The following is an 18,087-nucleotide window of genomic DNA, read 5'->3' as shown; positions in this document are numbered from 1 at the left end:
TCGTCTTTGCCCTTCTTGTCCCAGTCTGCCCTCCGTACCGTGAGAGGCGTTAACAGCGGATACGACTCCGGTGTTGTTGTGGAGATTAGGTTCTTATCGCCGATACCCAGCGGCTCAATTCACAACTATCAGCCGGACTACCAGAGCTAGCGGCGGCTACAGCGGAGCAGCGGCCCGTCCGAGCAGCCGGAGACGGTGAGTGTCGTTGTCATTAGCCGCTAGCTGTTAGCCTGCTACCAGCTGTGTGACATGTAACTGCCTACAGCCGAGCGATGCTCGACTGATGTGTCCAGTGATTACCTCGACACTCAGCCCCCAAAGTCCCGCCGACAAGGTTATAACGGACCGGTCTGCCGAGCCTCAGTGCTCCGGTGAGCTAACGGGGGTCAGGCGGCATGCTAACAGCCGAGTTAGCTGTGCTTCATCATTGCTACCCCGAGACTACACTTTATCATCAGCTGTATGCAGCAAGGTGATAAAAGTACATAATATTAGACCTAGGAGAGGGTAATCGCAGTGTATCAGTTACATACAGTTAAAGTAAATCCAGCATGATTAAATTCTTTAGGCAGTAAAAGTACACAGGTAGGATTGGGGCAAAGTAGTAAAAGTACACGGTAATGACTCAATGAGGGCAGGAGATGTTTATGTCAGGTGTCAGGCGCTCTCCTGAACATGTGGCTGCTGTTTGTGACACGGCTGCCTTGCCCTGTGCTGTGATTGGACACGACGATGGTGGTGGTGTTTACAGGTGTGTCTCTGGCAGCAGTGTGTGGGTCAGGTGGCTCCAGTCAGACACCATGAGTTCTAAGGGAGGCGGCACCGCTCTGACCCGCCGTAACTACAGGCTGGCGTCAGACATGGACAAGCCGAGATCCACAGGTATGAAAGCTCAGTCACTTCAGCATGTACCCACCACTCCTGCCCTCCGAGTGGTCTGTCTGAGTCAGCTGTCCCTCTGCCAGGTATCGTGAACGAGAAGCTGCTGAGCGACTACCTACACCATGTGTTTCCCTCCACCAAACAGGGACCCACACTGGCCTCGCTCAGGTAAGCTCATGCTGTGACACCCCCCCTCCTCTGATGCACAGCTCTGAGCAGGTAAGAGGCGAGACGCACCATCAGGTTCAGTTTTTACAGCTCTAAACACAAACTGAACACACACACTTTATTTGTCTGATTTTGTTTCTATTTTAAATGTGCAAGGCTGTAAAACTGAAACCAGACGCAGGAATAAGGCCGACGGTCACAGCTGCTGCTTACTCTGAGTGTGTGCACATGAGTGTGTGTGTGTGTGTGTGTGTGTGTGTGTGTGTGCGTGCGTGCGTGCGTGCGTGCGCATGAGTGTGTGTGTCCTGAGTTCCTGGTTAGTGAGTCAGAGCCTCGTTATTTAAGCCGGCCAGGTTCATGTTACCTTCAGCAGCTTTAAACACACACACACACACACACACACACACACACACACACACACACACACTCGGATACAATTCATGAAATCTAAAAACAAATATGTGAAAAACAAACATCGTTTTAATCATGTAAAACTTTTTTCATTTGTTTTTTAACTCTAAATTTTCATTTTGTTCATTTTTAACCTTATTTTTCTATAATTTTTCCTGTTTAATAATCTGCAAAAATGAATTTTGGGTGTGTGTGTTTATAAATAGTCAGATTGTTTTGTTTTTTAAACATATTTTTTATATAACACATTTTAAAATGTAACCAGTTTCTTTTTGGTGATTTCTTATTTCTGTGATTGTCTCTGGGGGGAAAAATCTGATTTATTGTAGACGTAGTTTTGACTTTAAGTCCGATTCTTTTTCTATCTAACTTTTTGTTTTTATTCTGTTTTTGAATCTTGGTTCATGATGTAGGAAGATATTTTTTTTTATAGTCGTGGATAGAGCAGGGCGATATGGCCAAAAATATTTATCACGATATATATTTGAAAATTTGCGATAACGATATAACTGACGATATAATTGATGCGAGACAAAATGCAACTCCACAACATTACTAGCGCAAAAAGACAACCTTCCATTTATTTTCACTTAAACAAGAAGCTGGTTTTTATGTACATTAAAGCTTTATAAAAATGTAACAGTGCAAATGCAAATTCCTTGCTGAAAGTTTAACCAAAAGGCATTTCCAGTAGAAATGGGCTGACATATCCTGAGCATAACCATGTATAATATCCACTGAAGTTAAAAAGAGGTGCTTTGCAACATTAAACTGCAGTGTGCAGTAGGTATTTTTCGGACCATAAGGTGCACGGGATTATAAGGCACATTAATCGAAACAAAGCAGTCAGATAAATCAAACTTTATTAAACTCATTCTTCTTGCTTCCTCCACTTCTGTACCATTGATTCATTAATGTTGAATTCTCTGGCAGCTGCTCTATTCCCATGTTGTTGCAGTATATGAATGACTAACCTCGTATTGTGGATGGATTATCTCAGTTGTTCTCCTGACTGAAGTTTGGTCCGTTTACAGCATCCTGCCATGTGATTGCATTTGTCTCTAACTATCAGGAACCTTCACGTTAACTTTTATAAGTGGAAAAGTGTTAGTGTTCATCCTCCAGCTTCACTGTTTATGTTATGCTAACATAGCTGTGTCGCTAGCGATCACGTAGCACATCATTATATAGCAGCTAGCCCAACTTCAGTAACCCTGCAAACGTCACTGCTGTTTAGTTTCCTGTCTTCATTTATGTTGGAAGTGATAGCAGAGCTGTACGTTTGAATTTTTCCAGAAATCTCTCAGTCAGAACATGCTATATCATGCTTAGGTAACTAGCGAAACTAGCGAGCTAACTTCCGCTAGCTTCCTGCTAACTTCTAACTCCATTAAATGTAATAAATTTTGTTTTCATGGATGCCTGGAAGTTAAACTTCATAGTTACACCTGGTAAAGCAGCAATGCTGATCGTTTTATTAAAGATGAAAGAATTTAGACAGTTTTTAACTCTCAGTGATGCTGCAGTGTTGTTTGACCTGAAGCATATGGAGTTTAGGACCCAGATTACTCCCAGATTTAAGAGCATCTTAGTCCGACAAATACGACAATAACGACGGCCGCTTGTATGTTCTGCAAAAAAATGTGCTTTGTCGTGTATCTGACGGACAAACACCAAACCAGTTCCACATCACGGAAGTTGCACCATTTTTACAAACCAATTCTGGTTCATCTGTTTCACTCAACAATCGGCCATGTGCGTATGAAAACAAAGGCACTGCGCATGCCCGTTTTACTCATATTCTATCGCGATATTTCATTTTCCTATCGTTGCTTAACGTTATACCGGTATTACCGTGAACGGTATAATATGGCCCAGCCCTAGTCGTGGACTTCTTTGACTTTTATGTTTCAGGGTTTTTAGGGTGTAGTTCTTTCTCTTGTCTTTTTTACAAACTGTTGTATTTCCCAAAATAGTTTTTTAATAATTGTTATTTTTCTTTTTTTTGATAAATATTTGTTGGGTTTGTTTCTAACTGAATGACTGTGCTGTGATTACCTGATGTGAGAGTCGTGTGCTGGTGTTTTTCTGTGTAACGAGTCTGGTCTCTGTGTCAGTGAACAAAGTTTAAATGGAAAAATCAGACTGAGCTGAAAGGAGGAAACGATAATGAAAAACTCTGAGAATAAAATCTTTTTTGTCCCTTTGTCGTCTTTTCCTGCCGCTCTGGGTTTCAGGAAGCCTCTGGGTTTCCAGGATCTACCTGCTCACCTGGAGAAGCTGCTGTCTGAGGACACGCCTACGGAGGACGGTAAGGCTGGAAGCGTCTGTCTGCCTTTAAAACCAAACCTTATGGTCTGTGACTCAGAACGAGCTCAAATGTCTGATAACACTAACACCGTCACCTGAACGTGTGCAGGTCAGGCTGTGGACGGTCGTCTGGGTCCTCAGCCCGTTGTCCTCGATCACACCAGCGGCTTTGAAGGACTCCTGTTTGTAGACGACGACCTGCTGGGGGTGAGACACGCCGGAGACCATAAACCAGTGAAACCAGTCAAAGTTTGGACACGTGGCTGATGTTTGTCCAGACTTTTGATTGGTACTGTAGAAAAACACTTCCTATGTGTGATAAGTGTGTAAGGGTGATGAATTTCTCTGCATTCAGGTCATCGGCCACAGCAACTTCAGCTCCATCCGAGCGACCACCTGTGTTTATAAAGGTACGTTGTCTCAGAAAAAGCTTTGACTTTTGGTTTTGTGCTGAACTGACTCAGTAAATATGACACACAACAAAAATGAGCCCTGAAACAAAAAACTGTCACAGGAAATGTGACCTTCTCTGCGGATGGGCTTGCTTTTCACAATAAAAGTGCAGTTTAGAAAGGTCGTTTGATCTGGTTTTCCTGTATTATTGTCGACCTTCCAATATAAAGCACCCTGAGGCGACTGTTGTGATGTGGAGAATGATTTTGGGCTGTTTCTGTCTGCAGGGAAGTGGGCCTACGAGGTGCTGATCTCCTCTCAGGGTCTGATGCAGATAGGCTGGTGTACCCTTAGCTGTCGCTTCAATCAGGAGGTATACACACACCTTGATGATGAACCCTGTAAAGGCCTTGACACGGCGCATGTTGTGGGGATAACAAAACATGAAACTCGACTGGGAACTGGTCAGAGCTGTTATAAATAAATGCTGCAGGTTCATCCTGCAGAAGTACGCAGTGAGCGTCAATGGCTCCATTAAGACTGCAGACATGAACCCGGGGGCTCAGTCGTGAGCCGCATGGAAAACTGGGACAGCTGTGAAGGACCGACTTTCTTCTTGTTTCTGTCTTTTCTTCCTTTTATCTTTATTTTCTCACAAAGTTCAATATTGTTGTTATGAAGGAGGAAATGATCTATACACACCAAACAGTTTGTGTATCAGGATGTAAACATTTTTATTTCCGCTGCAAAGTTTTAATGCGAGTCTGTGTGGACTCACTGCTGGAGCTTCTGCTGGACGTCAGAGGAACTGCAGGATGTGGAGGTTGATGCTTGATTAAAGCACAAAGTTGACTGTTACGCCTACATTAATGTTGCGTGTCAAAAACGTTGGAATATTTGTTGGTAAATTTAAAAAAGAAGTAATTGAAGCTGGATATTTGCTTCAATCAAAGAGCTAAATCGAGTTTTCTGTGGTTGGTGTCTGAGGGCGTCCATTAAAAACTGTCTGTTTTTCACCTATGCTGCATCCGTTCCCATGAAGGATGGCGGCACGGCGATGCTGAACAGTGTGTTTTTGTGCTCAGGAGGGTGTAGGTGACACGCCGGACTCGTACGCTTACGACGGAAACAGAGTGAGAAAGTGGAACGTGACGACGACAAACTACGGAAAGGTGAGCGTGAACACAGACGCTGGGATCTGCCCCTCGGTTTCATCATGTGACCATAACGGCGCGTTTTCTCTCCCCAGTCGTGGGCAGCAGGAGACATCGTGAGCTGTCTGATAGACCTGGATGAAGGAACCATCACGTTCTGCCTGTGAGTCCCTCTGTCCTTTCCTTCCCTCCTTTCCTCCGTTTGGTCGTCTTTTTACATCTTTGGTCTAAACCGAGAACTTCTGATCATCAACATATCAGGATGGCTTTCTGTCCTTCTCTTATCCTAACGTCAGCCCGGAGTTTATCAGGCTAGCTGTCAGCGTGAGCCCGTAACAGAGGCGGAGTTTGGAGCAACTGACCAATCAGAAAAACAGACAGGTTTCTTGATAGCAGAGCAGCTGACTTTACAAAAAAAGATAAAACTGTAATTTTGAGAAAATGTGAAGACAGAGTAGACTAGAAGCAACATCTGTGAAACATCTGTAGCGTATGTTAGGTATACAGAGTGATTGTCACACTTAAATGTTTCAGAACATCAAACAAATGTAAATGTTAGACAAACTCGAGTAAACACAAAATGCAGTTTCTAAATGAAAGTGTTTGTTATTAAGGAGTAAAAAGGTGCAACCAAAGCTGACCAAGAACAACACAAAGTCTAGCCTCAAACATCTCGATGATCCCGAAGACTTCTGGGAAAATACTCTGTGGGCTGATGAGGCAAAAGTTGAACTTTTTGGAAAGTTTGAGCCTCCGTGGCGTAAAAGTAGCAGCATCTCAGGAAAGGAACATGATACCAGCTGTAGGGTATGGTGGTGGTAGTGAGACGGTCTGGGGCTGTGTCGCTGCCTCAGGACCTGAAGACATCTACTAAAACCTCCTGAAGGAGAATGTCTGGACATGTGTTCATGACTTGGCTTCTGCAGCAGGACAATGATCCAGAACACAGCAGCAAGTCCACCTCTGACTGGCTTTAGAAAGACTAAAGGCTTTGGGCTAGTGGAGTGGGCTAGTCGAAGTCATGACCTGAGTCAGACTGAGATGTTGTGGCATGACCCTAAAAAGGCAGTTCATGCTCAAACTAGGGGTGGGCAGTATAAACGGTATAAATTTGGCCAACGGTAGAGATTTTGACTATACTGCGATAGCGCATGTTGATGATGTCATCAAGCTGCGCCTGTTTTGGTCGAAAGCGTTGCAGCGGCTGCAAACATCATCTGCAAATTATGCAGGGCGACAGTCATAGCAAAGAAACGAAGCACTTTTGGAAGATGGGGAAAGCCAAAACCTGCGCTTCCTCCACTTCTGTACCATTGATTCATTAATGTTGAATTCTCTCCAGCTGCTCTGTTCCCATGTTGTTGCAGTATATGAATGACTAACCTGGTAATGTGGATGGATTATCTCAGTTGTTCTCCTGGCTGAAGTTTGGTCCGTTTACAGCATCCTGCCATGCGATTGCATTTGTCCCTAACCATCAGGAACCTTCACGTTAACTTTTATCGAGTGGAAAAAAGTTAGCGTTCATCCTCCAGCTTCACTGTGTTTATGCTAACATAGCTGTGTCGCTAGCAATCACGTAGCACATCATTATATACCAGCTAGCCCAACTTCAGTAACCCTACAAACGCCACTGCTGTTTAGTTTTCTGCAACACACTTGCACCTGTGTGCCTAATAGTGAGTAAAATACATTATACAGAAGAAAAGAATATATCGCTACCGCACATGCTTCAAATTATACCGTGATATGGATTCTAGGCCATATCGCCCAGCCCTAGCTCAAACCCTCCAACAATTCTGATGGGTGGGCCAGAATCCCTCCACAGCTGGAAAAGACTCACTGACGGTTATCACAGATGCTTGAAGGCAGTTGTTGTTGCTAAGGGGCACCCAGCCAGTTATTAGGTTTAGGCACGTTTCCTTTGATAAACCTTTCAGGGAGTTTTTTGGGTAAATCATTCTGATTTCTGGCCGTCACAGATGAGACTGTACATGTTGGTCTGCAGACTGAATCAAAAGGTTTTAAGCTGTCAGTGACTCCGTTTGTGGTTGAAGTCTTCTCTGATGTGTCCTCATTGTTTAGTAAAGCACTGAGCGTGTCCTCTGTGTCCTCAGGAACGGCCAGTCTTTGGGGACGGCCTTCACCAACATTAAGATGGGTCCTGGCATCGCTTACTTTCCCGCCATCAGCCTCTCCTTTAAAGAGTCAGTGGCTTTCAACTTCGGCAGCAGGCCTCTCAGATATCCTTCACAACTAATCGCAAAGTGTCCAAAAGCCCTGCCGGCAGGTGTTAGTGCCACTCCCCTGGGAGCTATCAGGGCCGTACGCTTGCATGGTGGAGTCATGGATGGCACAGAGAAGCTTCTACAGGTGTAGGATTTCAAACTGAGCTCTTTAACTAAGCTGGTCTCATTTTATTTTTTCACCATCCATCTGAAAAATGCTGTTTGGCTTTATGGGTTTGTACAACGCTTTTGCTGTGAAAGATTTCCCTGGAACATCTGTAAGTGGAGAGTCCTCTTCACACACTGAGGTTAATTATGGAGTTCCACAGGGTTCAGTGCTAGGACCAATTCTGTTTACATTATACATGCTTCCCTTAGGCAGCATCATTAGAAGACATAGCATACATTTACACTGCTATGCAGATGACACCCAGCTCTATCTGTCCATGAAGCCAGATAACACACACCAATGAGTTGAATTCGATTGGATAAATGCTGCTGTGGTGTCGTGAGTTTGTCTTTAACCCGACTGTGACCCACGTACCCCGTGGACGGCTACCTGCCCCTCCAGAACCCTCCAGCTGCAGACCTGATGAAGGCCCACAAACTGCTGGGCTACATCAAGAACGTCCTGTCCACCGCCATCGACGCTCAGGTAGGAACACGAGCAGGTGAAAATGGCATTTCCTGTCTTCAGCCTGGTGTTTGGTTGACGTGCAGGTAAAGTGAAAGGTGCGTCCTTTGTCTGTCCTTTACTACTGCAGGAGGAGAGGCTGGTGGAGAAGGACTGCGCCGTGTGGAGGCTTCACGGAGAGCCGACCGTCCTCGTCACTCTGGCTCACATCTTTAACCACTTTGCTCCACTCATGGTGAAACATGCTGTGTTTGTAGCTTTTTCCCTTTATTGCATGAAGCGTCAGGAAACTGAAAACCAACCGAAGATACCGATGTGAAGCTAACAGGACGTGTTCAGAGATCGCTAAAACTGACCGCTGCTCTGTTATTAACTGAATAATCAAAGTGCTTAAACAGCGCTGTGGTTAAAACGAGGCTGCTCCTGTCGTCCGTGTTTCTGGATCAGGACTTTTCCACCAGAGTCGATTTTTGGAGTTCGTTTTTATTATCAGACGTTGTCACTCGTATTTAAATGCACGGAGAAGAGACGACAGGGAAAAGCATAAACTACGTCGGCTCGCTTCCTGTCGTGGTTCATACGAAGCATAAAGTTTCTAATAATGAGCTGAGTGTCACTCAGACTGTTTCTCATGATCCTGCTGTGAGGCTGAGACAAACAAACAGAAGCAGATTATTCAGCTGGATTTTATATCGAGCATCAGAGCTGTAACTGTAAAGTTTAAAAGAACAGACTGCATGCAGCCACATGAACAGGAAGTGTGGTTTGTATGTTTCTGAAGGCTTCACTGAAGCATCTGGAGATGGCCTTTGTTTTAATTCCCAGACTGATCGTGCACCGTGCTCTGCACTTTCTGATTTTAGATATATTAAAGCGACGGATAACGAGTGCTCTGCAGCTGATTAAATCCATCCACAGTGGAAACTAAATCCTCTGTTTGGGGCGCTGTTTGTGCAGGCGATGCGTTTGAATGGATGAAATCACCTCTGTCTGAAAATGTGATGTCATCAGGTCACGTGCACTGATGGTGGGGCTGTCTGGTTGCAGTGTAAGGTGTATCTGGTGGAGGACGTGCTGATGAACTTCCTGCTGGGGATTCTGGAGGGAGGAGGTTCGGTGGACGAACACCCGCTCATCCAGCAGCTGCTTGACCTCTTCTGGCTGCTGATGGAGGTAAATCTGCACGCTCTGCTCACTGCTCCAACCATGGCGCCCCACCCGGCGCAGAGTTCCACATCTGAGGATACATGAATAAAAACTAATGACGGCATGGATGACGGGTGGTTGTTAAAAGGTTAATTCAACTTTCATGTTGCTCCACAGAAACAAAAACATCAGCACTTTGTATTATTATTAACTTGCTATTATTGAACAATGTTCTGGAGTATTGCACAGTACTTTCACCTCCTGTAGGAAGCGTCGGAGCTGCCCAGGACATCTCCTCCAGGAGGCCAGCGCCTCAGCTGCCTCCCTTCAATGTGGAGACGTAGCTGCTCCACTCAGGGCGCCTCCTGAATGGCTGAGCTCCGCCCTCTCCCGCTAAGGGGAGCCCGGCTGTCAAACAAAGCTCATCTCCACTGTGAGCTTGAAGGGTTGCTCCATCTTGGGGTATTAAGGTTCAATTAAAATGTTAACGGTTGGGTTAAATGACTAGTGACCATAGCGACGTCGACTGGTCACACACGTCCGTGTGGGTGTTTCTGCTCCAACCGCTGCCTCTGAGGCAGAAACCCTTTGAATGTTTCGAGCACGTGTAGTGCCGACAGTTCATGCTGAGCTCATAAATAAAAGTCACAGCATGCTGAACATGTGTACAGATCTCCTAATAGCTGATGGTTGGTTTATTTACCGCCTCACGGTGGCACCCAGACTCCACAGAGGAGGACCCGGAGGTTCAAACAAGGAGGCGACGGTGCCAACCCGGTTAAAAGCACTCGTTTAAATTGGTGATGTTTACTGCAGAGCGTGCTGAGCGTCTGGATGTTTTTCTGGAGTACCACAGCCTGAAACCTCTCTGTCCTCTGCTGTCCTCTGCTGTCCTCTCTATGCTCTCTGTCCTCGCTGTCCTCGCTGTCCTCTGCTGTCCTCTCTGTCCTCTGCTGTCCTCTCTATGCTCTCTGTCCTCTCTGTCCTCGCTGTCCTCTGCTGTCCTCTCTGTCCTCTGCTGTCCTCTCTATGCTCTCTGTCCTCTGCTGTCCTCTCTATCGCTCTCTGTCCTCTGCTGTCCTCTCTATGCTCTCGTCCTCTCTGTCCTCTGCCTGTCCCTCTCTGTCCTCTGCTGTCCTCTCTATGCTCTCTGTCCTCTGCTGTCCTCTTCTGTCCTCTCTGTCCTCTGCTTGTCCTCTCTCTGTCCTCTGCTGTCCTCTCTTGTCCTCTGCTGTCCTCCTCTATGCTCTCTGTCCTCTGCTGTTCCTCTGTGTCCTACTCGGTCCTCTCTGTCCTCTGCTGTCCTCTGCGTCCTCGCTGTCCTCGCTGTCCTCTGCTGTCCTCTCTATGCTCTCTGTCCTCTGCTGTCCTCTCTGTCCTCTGCTGTCCTCTTCTGTCCTCTGCTGTCCTTCTGTCCTCTGCGTCCTCTCTGTCCTCTCTATGCTCTCTGTCCTCTTCTGTCCTCTTCTGTCCTCTGCGTCCTCTCTGTCCTCTCTATGCTCTCTGTCCTCTTCTGTCCTCTTCTGTCCTCTGTGTCCTCTTCTGTCCTCTGCGTCCTCTCTGTGCTCTCTATGCTCTCTGTCCTCTGCTGTCCTCTTCTGTCCTCTGTGTCCTCTTCTGTCCTCTGCGTCCTCTTCTGTCCTCTGCGTCCTCTGCGTTCTCTTCTCGTCCTCTGCGTCCTCTTCTGTCCTCTGCGTCCTCTTCTCGTCCTCTGCGTCCTCTTCTCGTCCTCTGCGTCCTCTGCGTCCTCTTCTCGTCCTCTGCGTCCTCTTCTGTCCTCTGCGTCCTCTTCTCGTCCTCTGCGTCCTCTTCTCGTCCTCTGCGTCCTCTTCTGTCCTCTGCGTCCTCTTCTGTCCTCTCTGTCCTCTGCTTGCAGGACCACGAGGTGAACGAGTGTCTGAAGCAACTCATGATGTCCTTACTCAGGGCCTACCGCTTCTCCCCCATCATCCCAGACTTGGGCTTCCAGGTAGGACAAACAAACAGACACCGAGCTCCACAGGTTATATAAGGTCAGGGGGCGGGGCCTGCAGAGCGACCTCACTGACACAGGAGGTTCATCTTCAGAGACCAAACTTTAAATGTTTGTGTGTGCAGGTGGCGACAAACTTCATCTTCATCTAAAATCTTTTTTTTTTTTTTTTCATGTCACGTGTTTCCAGATGTTCTCCAGCTGATGTGCTTGTGTTTCAGATCCACTACCTGCGGCTGACCACGGCCATCCTGCGCCACGAGAAATCCAGGAAGTACCTGCTCAGCAACGTCTTATATCCTTCAGCCGCGAAGCGAAAGCGCTCTGTGACATTTAAACCGCTGTCGCGGCATTCTCCTTAACCGAAGCTCACGTTCGACGTTCTGCGCTCGGTTGTGTTCTTTTACATCAAGACTCCTCTGAGGGTGAAGGAGGCGGGGCTAGAGGAGCTCATCCCAACCACCTGGTGGCCCACGCACTTCGACAAAGAGGTGAGAGAAACCGAGGCTCTGCCGTTTGCGTCTCCTCGCTCCTGACGAAATGTTATCGAGTGTGTCAAAGTCATTAAGCTGAAAGCAGCGAAGCTCAAACAGAGAGAGGCCGTTTACCTCTGTGACGTGCGCAACGACAAATCAGATGTGACGTAAGAACTGACCGTGACAGACGAACCGCAGGCTCCTCAGGGGAAGGCTGCAGCGATCAGGTGTTTACAGCAGCACAGGTGTGAGAGCTTTAAACAATGCTTCTTTATCAAACAGGGTAAAGACGAGCGCGAGCCCAAAGACGAGAGCGCCGACGAGCGTCTGAGGCGCCGAGCCTACGAGAGAGGCTGCCAGAGGCTGAAGAAGAGGATCGAAGGTCTGTCTCCGTCACTCGGCCGTGTTCTGTTTTAGTACTTTACTGTTTTATTTTGGTGTTTCACTGAGTTCCTGTCTTTGAGACCACCCACCTGTCTGCTTACCTGGACTGTCTGTGTGCGCTCCTCTGACCTCTGACCTCTGTTCTCCTGCAGTGGTGGAGGAGTTGCAGGTTCAGATCCTGAGGCTGCTGCTCAACAACAAGGACAAGAGCACGGTGGGTGCAGCGCCGTGATGTGTTGATGATGGCGACCGCGGTCAGGACGCTGCTCTGATGTTTGCGGTGGCGAGACGTTTCAGCGTCGGTATTTCTGTTGGCTGGAGGTTCGGGTGTTCGGCTCAGATCAGATACCTCAGCTGTGCCGGCTCTCCTGCAGCACCGTAACACGTATCCAAGCAACTGCCAACGAATTCACGGAGCGAGCGCTCGAAGCGATAACGGCCCGGGCTCAGAGTCGCTTTGCTTTAAGCATTTATTTTAAACCAAATCACATAACCGGGAGGAAACGGCACCTCGGCGTGAAGGCGACGACCAACCGTGCTATTCACCCCGCTGCTCTTTCGTTACTGTAGCTGTAAGATCATCACGAAACACGTTCTATCACAGACTCATTTTTATTCTTGATGGTGATTTAAAGAAAGTCTTTTCAGTCACAGACACGAGAGCCTTTGTAGGTTTTAGCAGCGAACCCGTCAAACTCACCGATCCGCGGTTTCCCTCGGTGCGAGTTGGATCGCTGCACTTTGAAACCACGACTCTGACGCACTAAAGAACTTTAAGGTCTGTGTGTCTAACAGCAGCTTTTATTCCTATCCTGCTCAGAGACCAAACGGATGATCGTGCAGTATTCCCCGTTTATCCAAAAACAGATCCGGGGTCTGCCTGTTCTCAGTTTTTACTCTCCGTGTCGTCCTCGGATGTTTCGGCCTGACGTGAACGTTAACGTCCTCCCCCCGAGTAACACTCGGTCTGATCAGACTGAGGGTTGGACTGCAGCAATTGCTTCTCCTGTTGCAAACTGCAGTGAAGAGAAAAACTGAGCTCTGCTCCTCTTTCAGGGAGAAGCATCGCGCTACATTTTCCTCAACAAGTTCAGGAAGTTCCTCCAGGAAAACGCCAGCAACAGAGGGGTAAGGAGCAGCGAGGAACGCCACCCTCTCACGTCATGTCAGTGTTTCCACAGGTCAGTTTGTTCCTGTCTGTGAGCGACGCAGACAAACTGAAACCACAGGTTTGATTTCATGGAGACGTGTTTTTATCAGTGCGCTCTAACCATCGGGTAAAGCCTCACGTGTGTGTTTGCACATGCGTGCACTCTGTCTGTTTGAGCAGCACCCCACGGCTCTGTGTCCGCCTGAGTACATGGTGTGTTTCCTGCACCGCCTCATCACAGCGGTCAGAGGCTGCTGGGACGAAGGACACCGCAAGAGTCCGAGCAGCGTGAGCAGCGACGGTACGACACACTGCGCCACACAAAGTGCGTGTGTGTGTGTGTGTGTGTGTGCGTGCGTGCGTGTGTGTGCGTCTTCCCTCAGTGATGTTCTTCTGTACCCCCCACAGAGGCCTACGTCCCTCCTCAGCTGTTCTATAACGGGAAGGTGGACTACTTCGACCTGCAGAGGCTGGGTGGGCTGCTGTCCCACCTGAAGAAAACCCTGAAAGGTAAGGTGTGCTCCTGGTGGGCGTGGCCCTGGGAGGCGTGCTCCTGGTGGGCGTGGCCCTGGGAGGCGTGCTCCTCTGTGTCTGTTGTCAGTTTAGGTGTTTGGTAATGTGCTGACTCTGAGCCCAGAGCGCTGGGACATGCAGTGTCTGATCAGCTGATCGGCGGCTGGGAGAGTCAGAAGTGCCCCAGGACAACGTGATTGGACGAGCTGTCGCTGCTTTGGTGACGTGTGCAAGCGTGAATCCTTTCTCAAGATCTCCTTCATTGATTTCCTGTCACGTCTGTCTAATGACGAGCTGTGCCTGCGTAGGAATCTTGAACTCGGTTTGTGAGGAGCAGCCAATCAGGAGCAATGTGCTCAGAGGGGGAGGAGCTAAAGCAGGGTGCACAGAGGTGTCACATAAACGGGGATAACTGTTAACTCATCCAAGATGAAGGACACGGAGCTGGAAGCAGGCGCCCGCTTTAATAACTGGATCAAATCTGAAGTTGGTCATCACAGCTGTCTCCACCAGAGGGAGCAAGAGTTCCATGTTGGATAGAAACCTCTAACGTAACCAGTTTGACCAGTTTGCCCCCCCAGCAGGTTGAAAGCCGCTGGGGGGCGGGGTTGGCGTGAGGAGGTAAATACACCAACCATCACCCAAAAGAACCGTTTGAGATCGATACGTTTCTGATCCTGTCAGGTGTGTTTGATTTCTTTACCCCCCGTACACTGACTGACGATGGCGAGGCCTCAGACTCACAGATATGAAATACACGAGGCGTGACGGGGTTAGCGTTGAGCGCCGAGGGTCCTGAGCCAGCTTCGCCTCAGTATCAAGAGCAAGCGTCTGAATGATGTTTCCGTGGGGAGAAATGAGGCCGCCATCAGCAGGTGTGTAATGTGGATTGATTCACTCCGTTGTGCTGACTGGCAGTGCTGCACAACTGCCATCAGTTATCCGCTCCGGCGGCCCGCTCGCTTCCATTTCCTCAGAGGCGGGCACGCCGCGTCCTCCTACAGTCGCTCATAAAATGCCGCTGTGAGAGCTGTGTTCCGTCTGATGTTGACGTTTTTCTGCAGACAGCTTGATGAACTCAGCTGATGGTTTTGTTTTCATGAGTGGAGAACTACAACATGACGAACGTGCCTGTTTTCTCTTTTTCAGACGATTTGGCGAGTAAAGCAAACATCATCATCGACCCCGCGGAGATCCAGTCCACGTCCATGGACGACCTGGACGAGGACGACGAGAGCGGAGCTGCTCAGGTGATGTCATTTGTTTGTGTGTCACCGAGTAAACAGTGTGTGTAAAAGTACACATGAGTACTTCCAGATATTGAAATAAAACGATGGAACATGTAAACGTTATGAAGAGCGAGTGCACGGCGATGGATTCAACACGTTCTGCCGCCATTAAAAACCATGAAACATTTTTATGGCGTGCACGCTCTGAGTTGGAGAGCCGATCTAACGGCGCTGGTGACGGCCCGCTCGCTTTGTCTAAGCCTGTGCCGGCACCTGTTTCTGTGGGCTGAGGATAACCTGGAGTCCCACAAAGACCGATGTCAAACCTGCGAGGCTTCAGTGAGCCGCTCTGAAGACGACATGCTGCAAAATGTTGGCGTGGCGAGACCAGAACCAGCTGACGGGTGGCTCTGCAGGGCGTGCAGAGGCGTGGCTGCTGCAGATGTGAAGCACAGCTGGCTGCGTCTGACGGAGCGCCTCGTCCATGTTTCTCTCAGGCTGCTTCCATTTGTCTTCATTGTTCCCGTGATCGTGGTTTTAATCCGTACTGCTTTAAGCCCCTCCCCCGATTGGCTGCCCTAGCTGAAACTGTGGGTTAGACAGGAAGTGAGGTAAAACTTGTCCACTCATGTTTTAAAGAACAAGCTTTAAAAAATTATCCTCACTGATGTTTAATATCCATAGTTTCTAAATGTGTGACCAAACATCTGTGCAGACAGCTGTGACCTCTGACCTCCTGATCCTCTGACATCACTTCTTTTGTTTGTTTTTTTTTTTTGGTCGTCTGACCACAGAGGCTGCCCGGGGCCGTGGCGATGGGCGGAGCTCTGGCGAGGCCCAGCTGGTTGAGTTCTCCCACTTTGGGTCGGGCCAACCGCTTCTTGAGCACGGCCGCCGTCAGCCTGATGACCCCCAGGCGACCCCTGAGTCAGCCGGAGAAGGTGAAGGTCCGAACGCTCGCCGTGGAGCAGCGCACCGAGGAGGACAGTGAGTACAACTCGCTCCTGCTACGGATCAGCCCCGTTTGCTCAGAGCTTCTCCTGCGTTTGAAAATACGAAGCAGGTCTATGTGCCAGTGCGTGGCGCCCCCTGCTGGCAGCAGGAGGTCAGTGATTTGTCAGGAAGTTTGCTTTTACAGGCATGATGAACATTAACACAGGGAATCACTTCCGCATTTGCTCGCTTTGCGTGGAGCTTTTAGGAAGTGAGAATCAGAATTTAATTGTGAGGTTCACCTAGGCGTCAACGTGACGAGCGAGTCACTTCCTCTGTGGATGTATGGCGTCATTTTTGTGCCACTATTCTGAGCGCACGTAAAAAAGTTTGCAGGTGCAAGTGTTGCATTTTGAGGAGAAATTTATTTTGAGCGAAGAAAAGCTGAATTTGAGTGAACAAAACTCATTCCTGCGTGCAAAGAAATAATTTCAGTGTTTGCTATCACTCACTCACTCACACACACACACACACACACACACACACACACACACACACACACACACACACACACACACACACACCAGCAGCCCCTCACTCAGTTTTTGCATTTGTGGTGCAATGACACCGGTGTGCAGGAGACGAGCAAAGTGAGAGAAGAAGGGCCCGAGCCGTCCTCGCAGGCGTGATCGCTGCAGGAAAACGTCTGCGTTTCCATCTTTCAGTTGGAGTCTGCGTGTTGTTCCACTTCATCCTCCAATCGAAGGTAGTGATAAATGTTCAGCCACGCTGTCCTTGACCCAGCACAGTAATCAGAGTAAGCATGGTGATGGCAGGAAACAAAGCAGCAGAGGAATCTGCCAGGTAAAATATCAGGAAGTACTTTGTCAGTGACAGTGTTGGACGTTTGAGAAGAAGTGATTGGTTCCTGCGTTCTGGATGGTGGGACAGAGCGTGGATGGAGGTGGAGCGATCCCTGGCGATGTCCACCCGTGTGTTTCGTACCACGTGCTTTCAGCCCGGCGTGTTCAGCTTTACGAGGTCTTCGTGTGCTGGGAGCTTTAATTGGGTCACTTCCTGCTGGGGTGTGTCAGGTGTCCTGTTGATTTCACATCATTATTTTTCGCTGTTGGCCCAGACTAAGTTGGTCTCTGGTTGTTTCCTTCATTAGTCAAATGAGGTGCTCGTGCCTGATTGGCCGGTTAGACACAGCGTGAAGTTGGCGTGGAGCCCGTTATCATCGCCTGAGTCTTTGGGTGGAAGTGCCACAGCTGTAAAAATCTCCTGCCTTTTTTAACCATTTCCTGTTTCTCTGCAACCTGAAGTCGAGGGAAGTCATGGCAACGACGGCCTGTTGCTGGGGCGACCGCTCGAGGAGCCCGATCAACAAATTGCAGACAAGTCGCTGCTGGAGATCGTGGACGGGATCGTGATGATGTACAACCTGAGTGTCCATCAGCAGCTGGGGAAGGTGAGTGTGTGTGTGTGTGTGTGTGCGTGTGTGTGGTGTCTGCGATGAAGACCAGCGAGCACGTCATGGCCGTGCCTTAAACGAAGTGCCGAAGCAAAGAATTTGTGTCCAGAATTTGTTCTAATCGAATTATTTGAAACACACGATGAACCGTTGCAGCCCTAACTATATGCTTTAAAGGAAAGTTTGAAGTCTAATCTTAAAAGTAGAGATAGTGTCTGTCTCCTGAACCCAAACTGGAAGCTGGTTCCACAGAAGAGGGGCCTGAAAACTGAAGGCTCTGCCTCCCATTCTACTTTTAAATACTCTAGGAACAACAAGTAGGCCTGCAGAGCGAGAGCGAAGTGCTCTAATAGGGTGATATGGTACTACAAGGTCATTAAGATAAGATGGGGCCTGATTATTTAAGACCTTGTATGTGAGGAGCAGGATTTTGAATTCTGGATTTAACAGGAAGCCAAAACAGGAGAAATCTGCTCTCTCTTTCTAGTCCCTGTCAGGACTCTTGCTGCAGCATTTTGGATTAGCTGAAGGCTTTTCAGGGAGTTTTTAGGACTTCCTGATAATAATGAATTACAGTCGTCCAGCCTGGAAGTAATAAATGCATGAACTAGTTTTTCAGCGTCACTCTGA

At 48.3% G+C, this 18,087-nt stretch overlaps 1 protein-coding gene across 4 annotated transcripts in view; it reads left to right on the top strand.

Annotated features, from left to right (window-relative positions):
* The window catches only part of LOC120739265 (E3 ubiquitin-protein ligase RNF123), a 93,564-nt gene that overhangs the window by 1,541 nt on the left and 73,936 nt on the right, over nucleotides 1–18,087 (top strand). For 2 of the 4 annotated variants that reach the window (XR_005697157.1, XM_040040983.1), the window contains exons 1-23: nucleotides 202–882; nucleotides 966–1,050; nucleotides 3,699–3,772; nucleotides 3,881–3,978; nucleotides 4,127–4,181; nucleotides 4,452–4,537; nucleotides 5,250–5,336; nucleotides 5,414–5,481; nucleotides 7,436–7,561; nucleotides 8,087–8,201; nucleotides 8,311–8,415; nucleotides 9,228–9,353; nucleotides 11,203–11,295; nucleotides 11,520–11,593; nucleotides 11,672–11,789; nucleotides 12,057–12,156; nucleotides 12,311–12,372; nucleotides 13,215–13,286; nucleotides 13,489–13,609; nucleotides 13,717–13,818; nucleotides 14,971–15,071; nucleotides 15,845–16,037; nucleotides 17,309–17,454. Coding sequence is in view for 3 of the 4 variants with exons in the window: in XM_040040983.1 (XP_039896917.1) it covers nucleotides 642–882; nucleotides 966–1,050; nucleotides 3,699–3,772; nucleotides 3,881–3,978; nucleotides 4,127–4,181; nucleotides 4,452–4,537; nucleotides 5,250–5,336; nucleotides 5,414–5,481; nucleotides 7,436–7,561; nucleotides 8,087–8,201; nucleotides 8,311–8,415; nucleotides 9,228–9,353; nucleotides 11,203–11,295; nucleotides 11,520–11,593; nucleotides 11,672–11,789; nucleotides 12,057–12,156; nucleotides 12,311–12,372; nucleotides 13,215–13,286; nucleotides 13,489–13,609; nucleotides 13,717–13,818; nucleotides 14,971–15,071; nucleotides 15,845–16,037; nucleotides 17,309–17,454 (2,448 nt within the window). In the remaining variant the exon portion in view is untranslated. The other 2 variants (XM_040040985.1, XM_040040984.1) reach the window with 2 other exon arrangements.

The sequence above is a fragment of the Simochromis diagramma genome, unplaced genomic scaffold (assembly GCF_900408965.1).
Source record: "Simochromis diagramma unplaced genomic scaffold, fSimDia1.1 OVJJ01000296.1, whole genome shotgun sequence".
NCBI classification, from domain to species: Eukaryota; Metazoa; Chordata; class Actinopteri; order Cichliformes; family Cichlidae; genus Simochromis; species Simochromis diagramma.
Note: the sequence above shows the minus strand (reverse complement) of the source record. Positions and strands in the feature narration are given on the sequence as shown.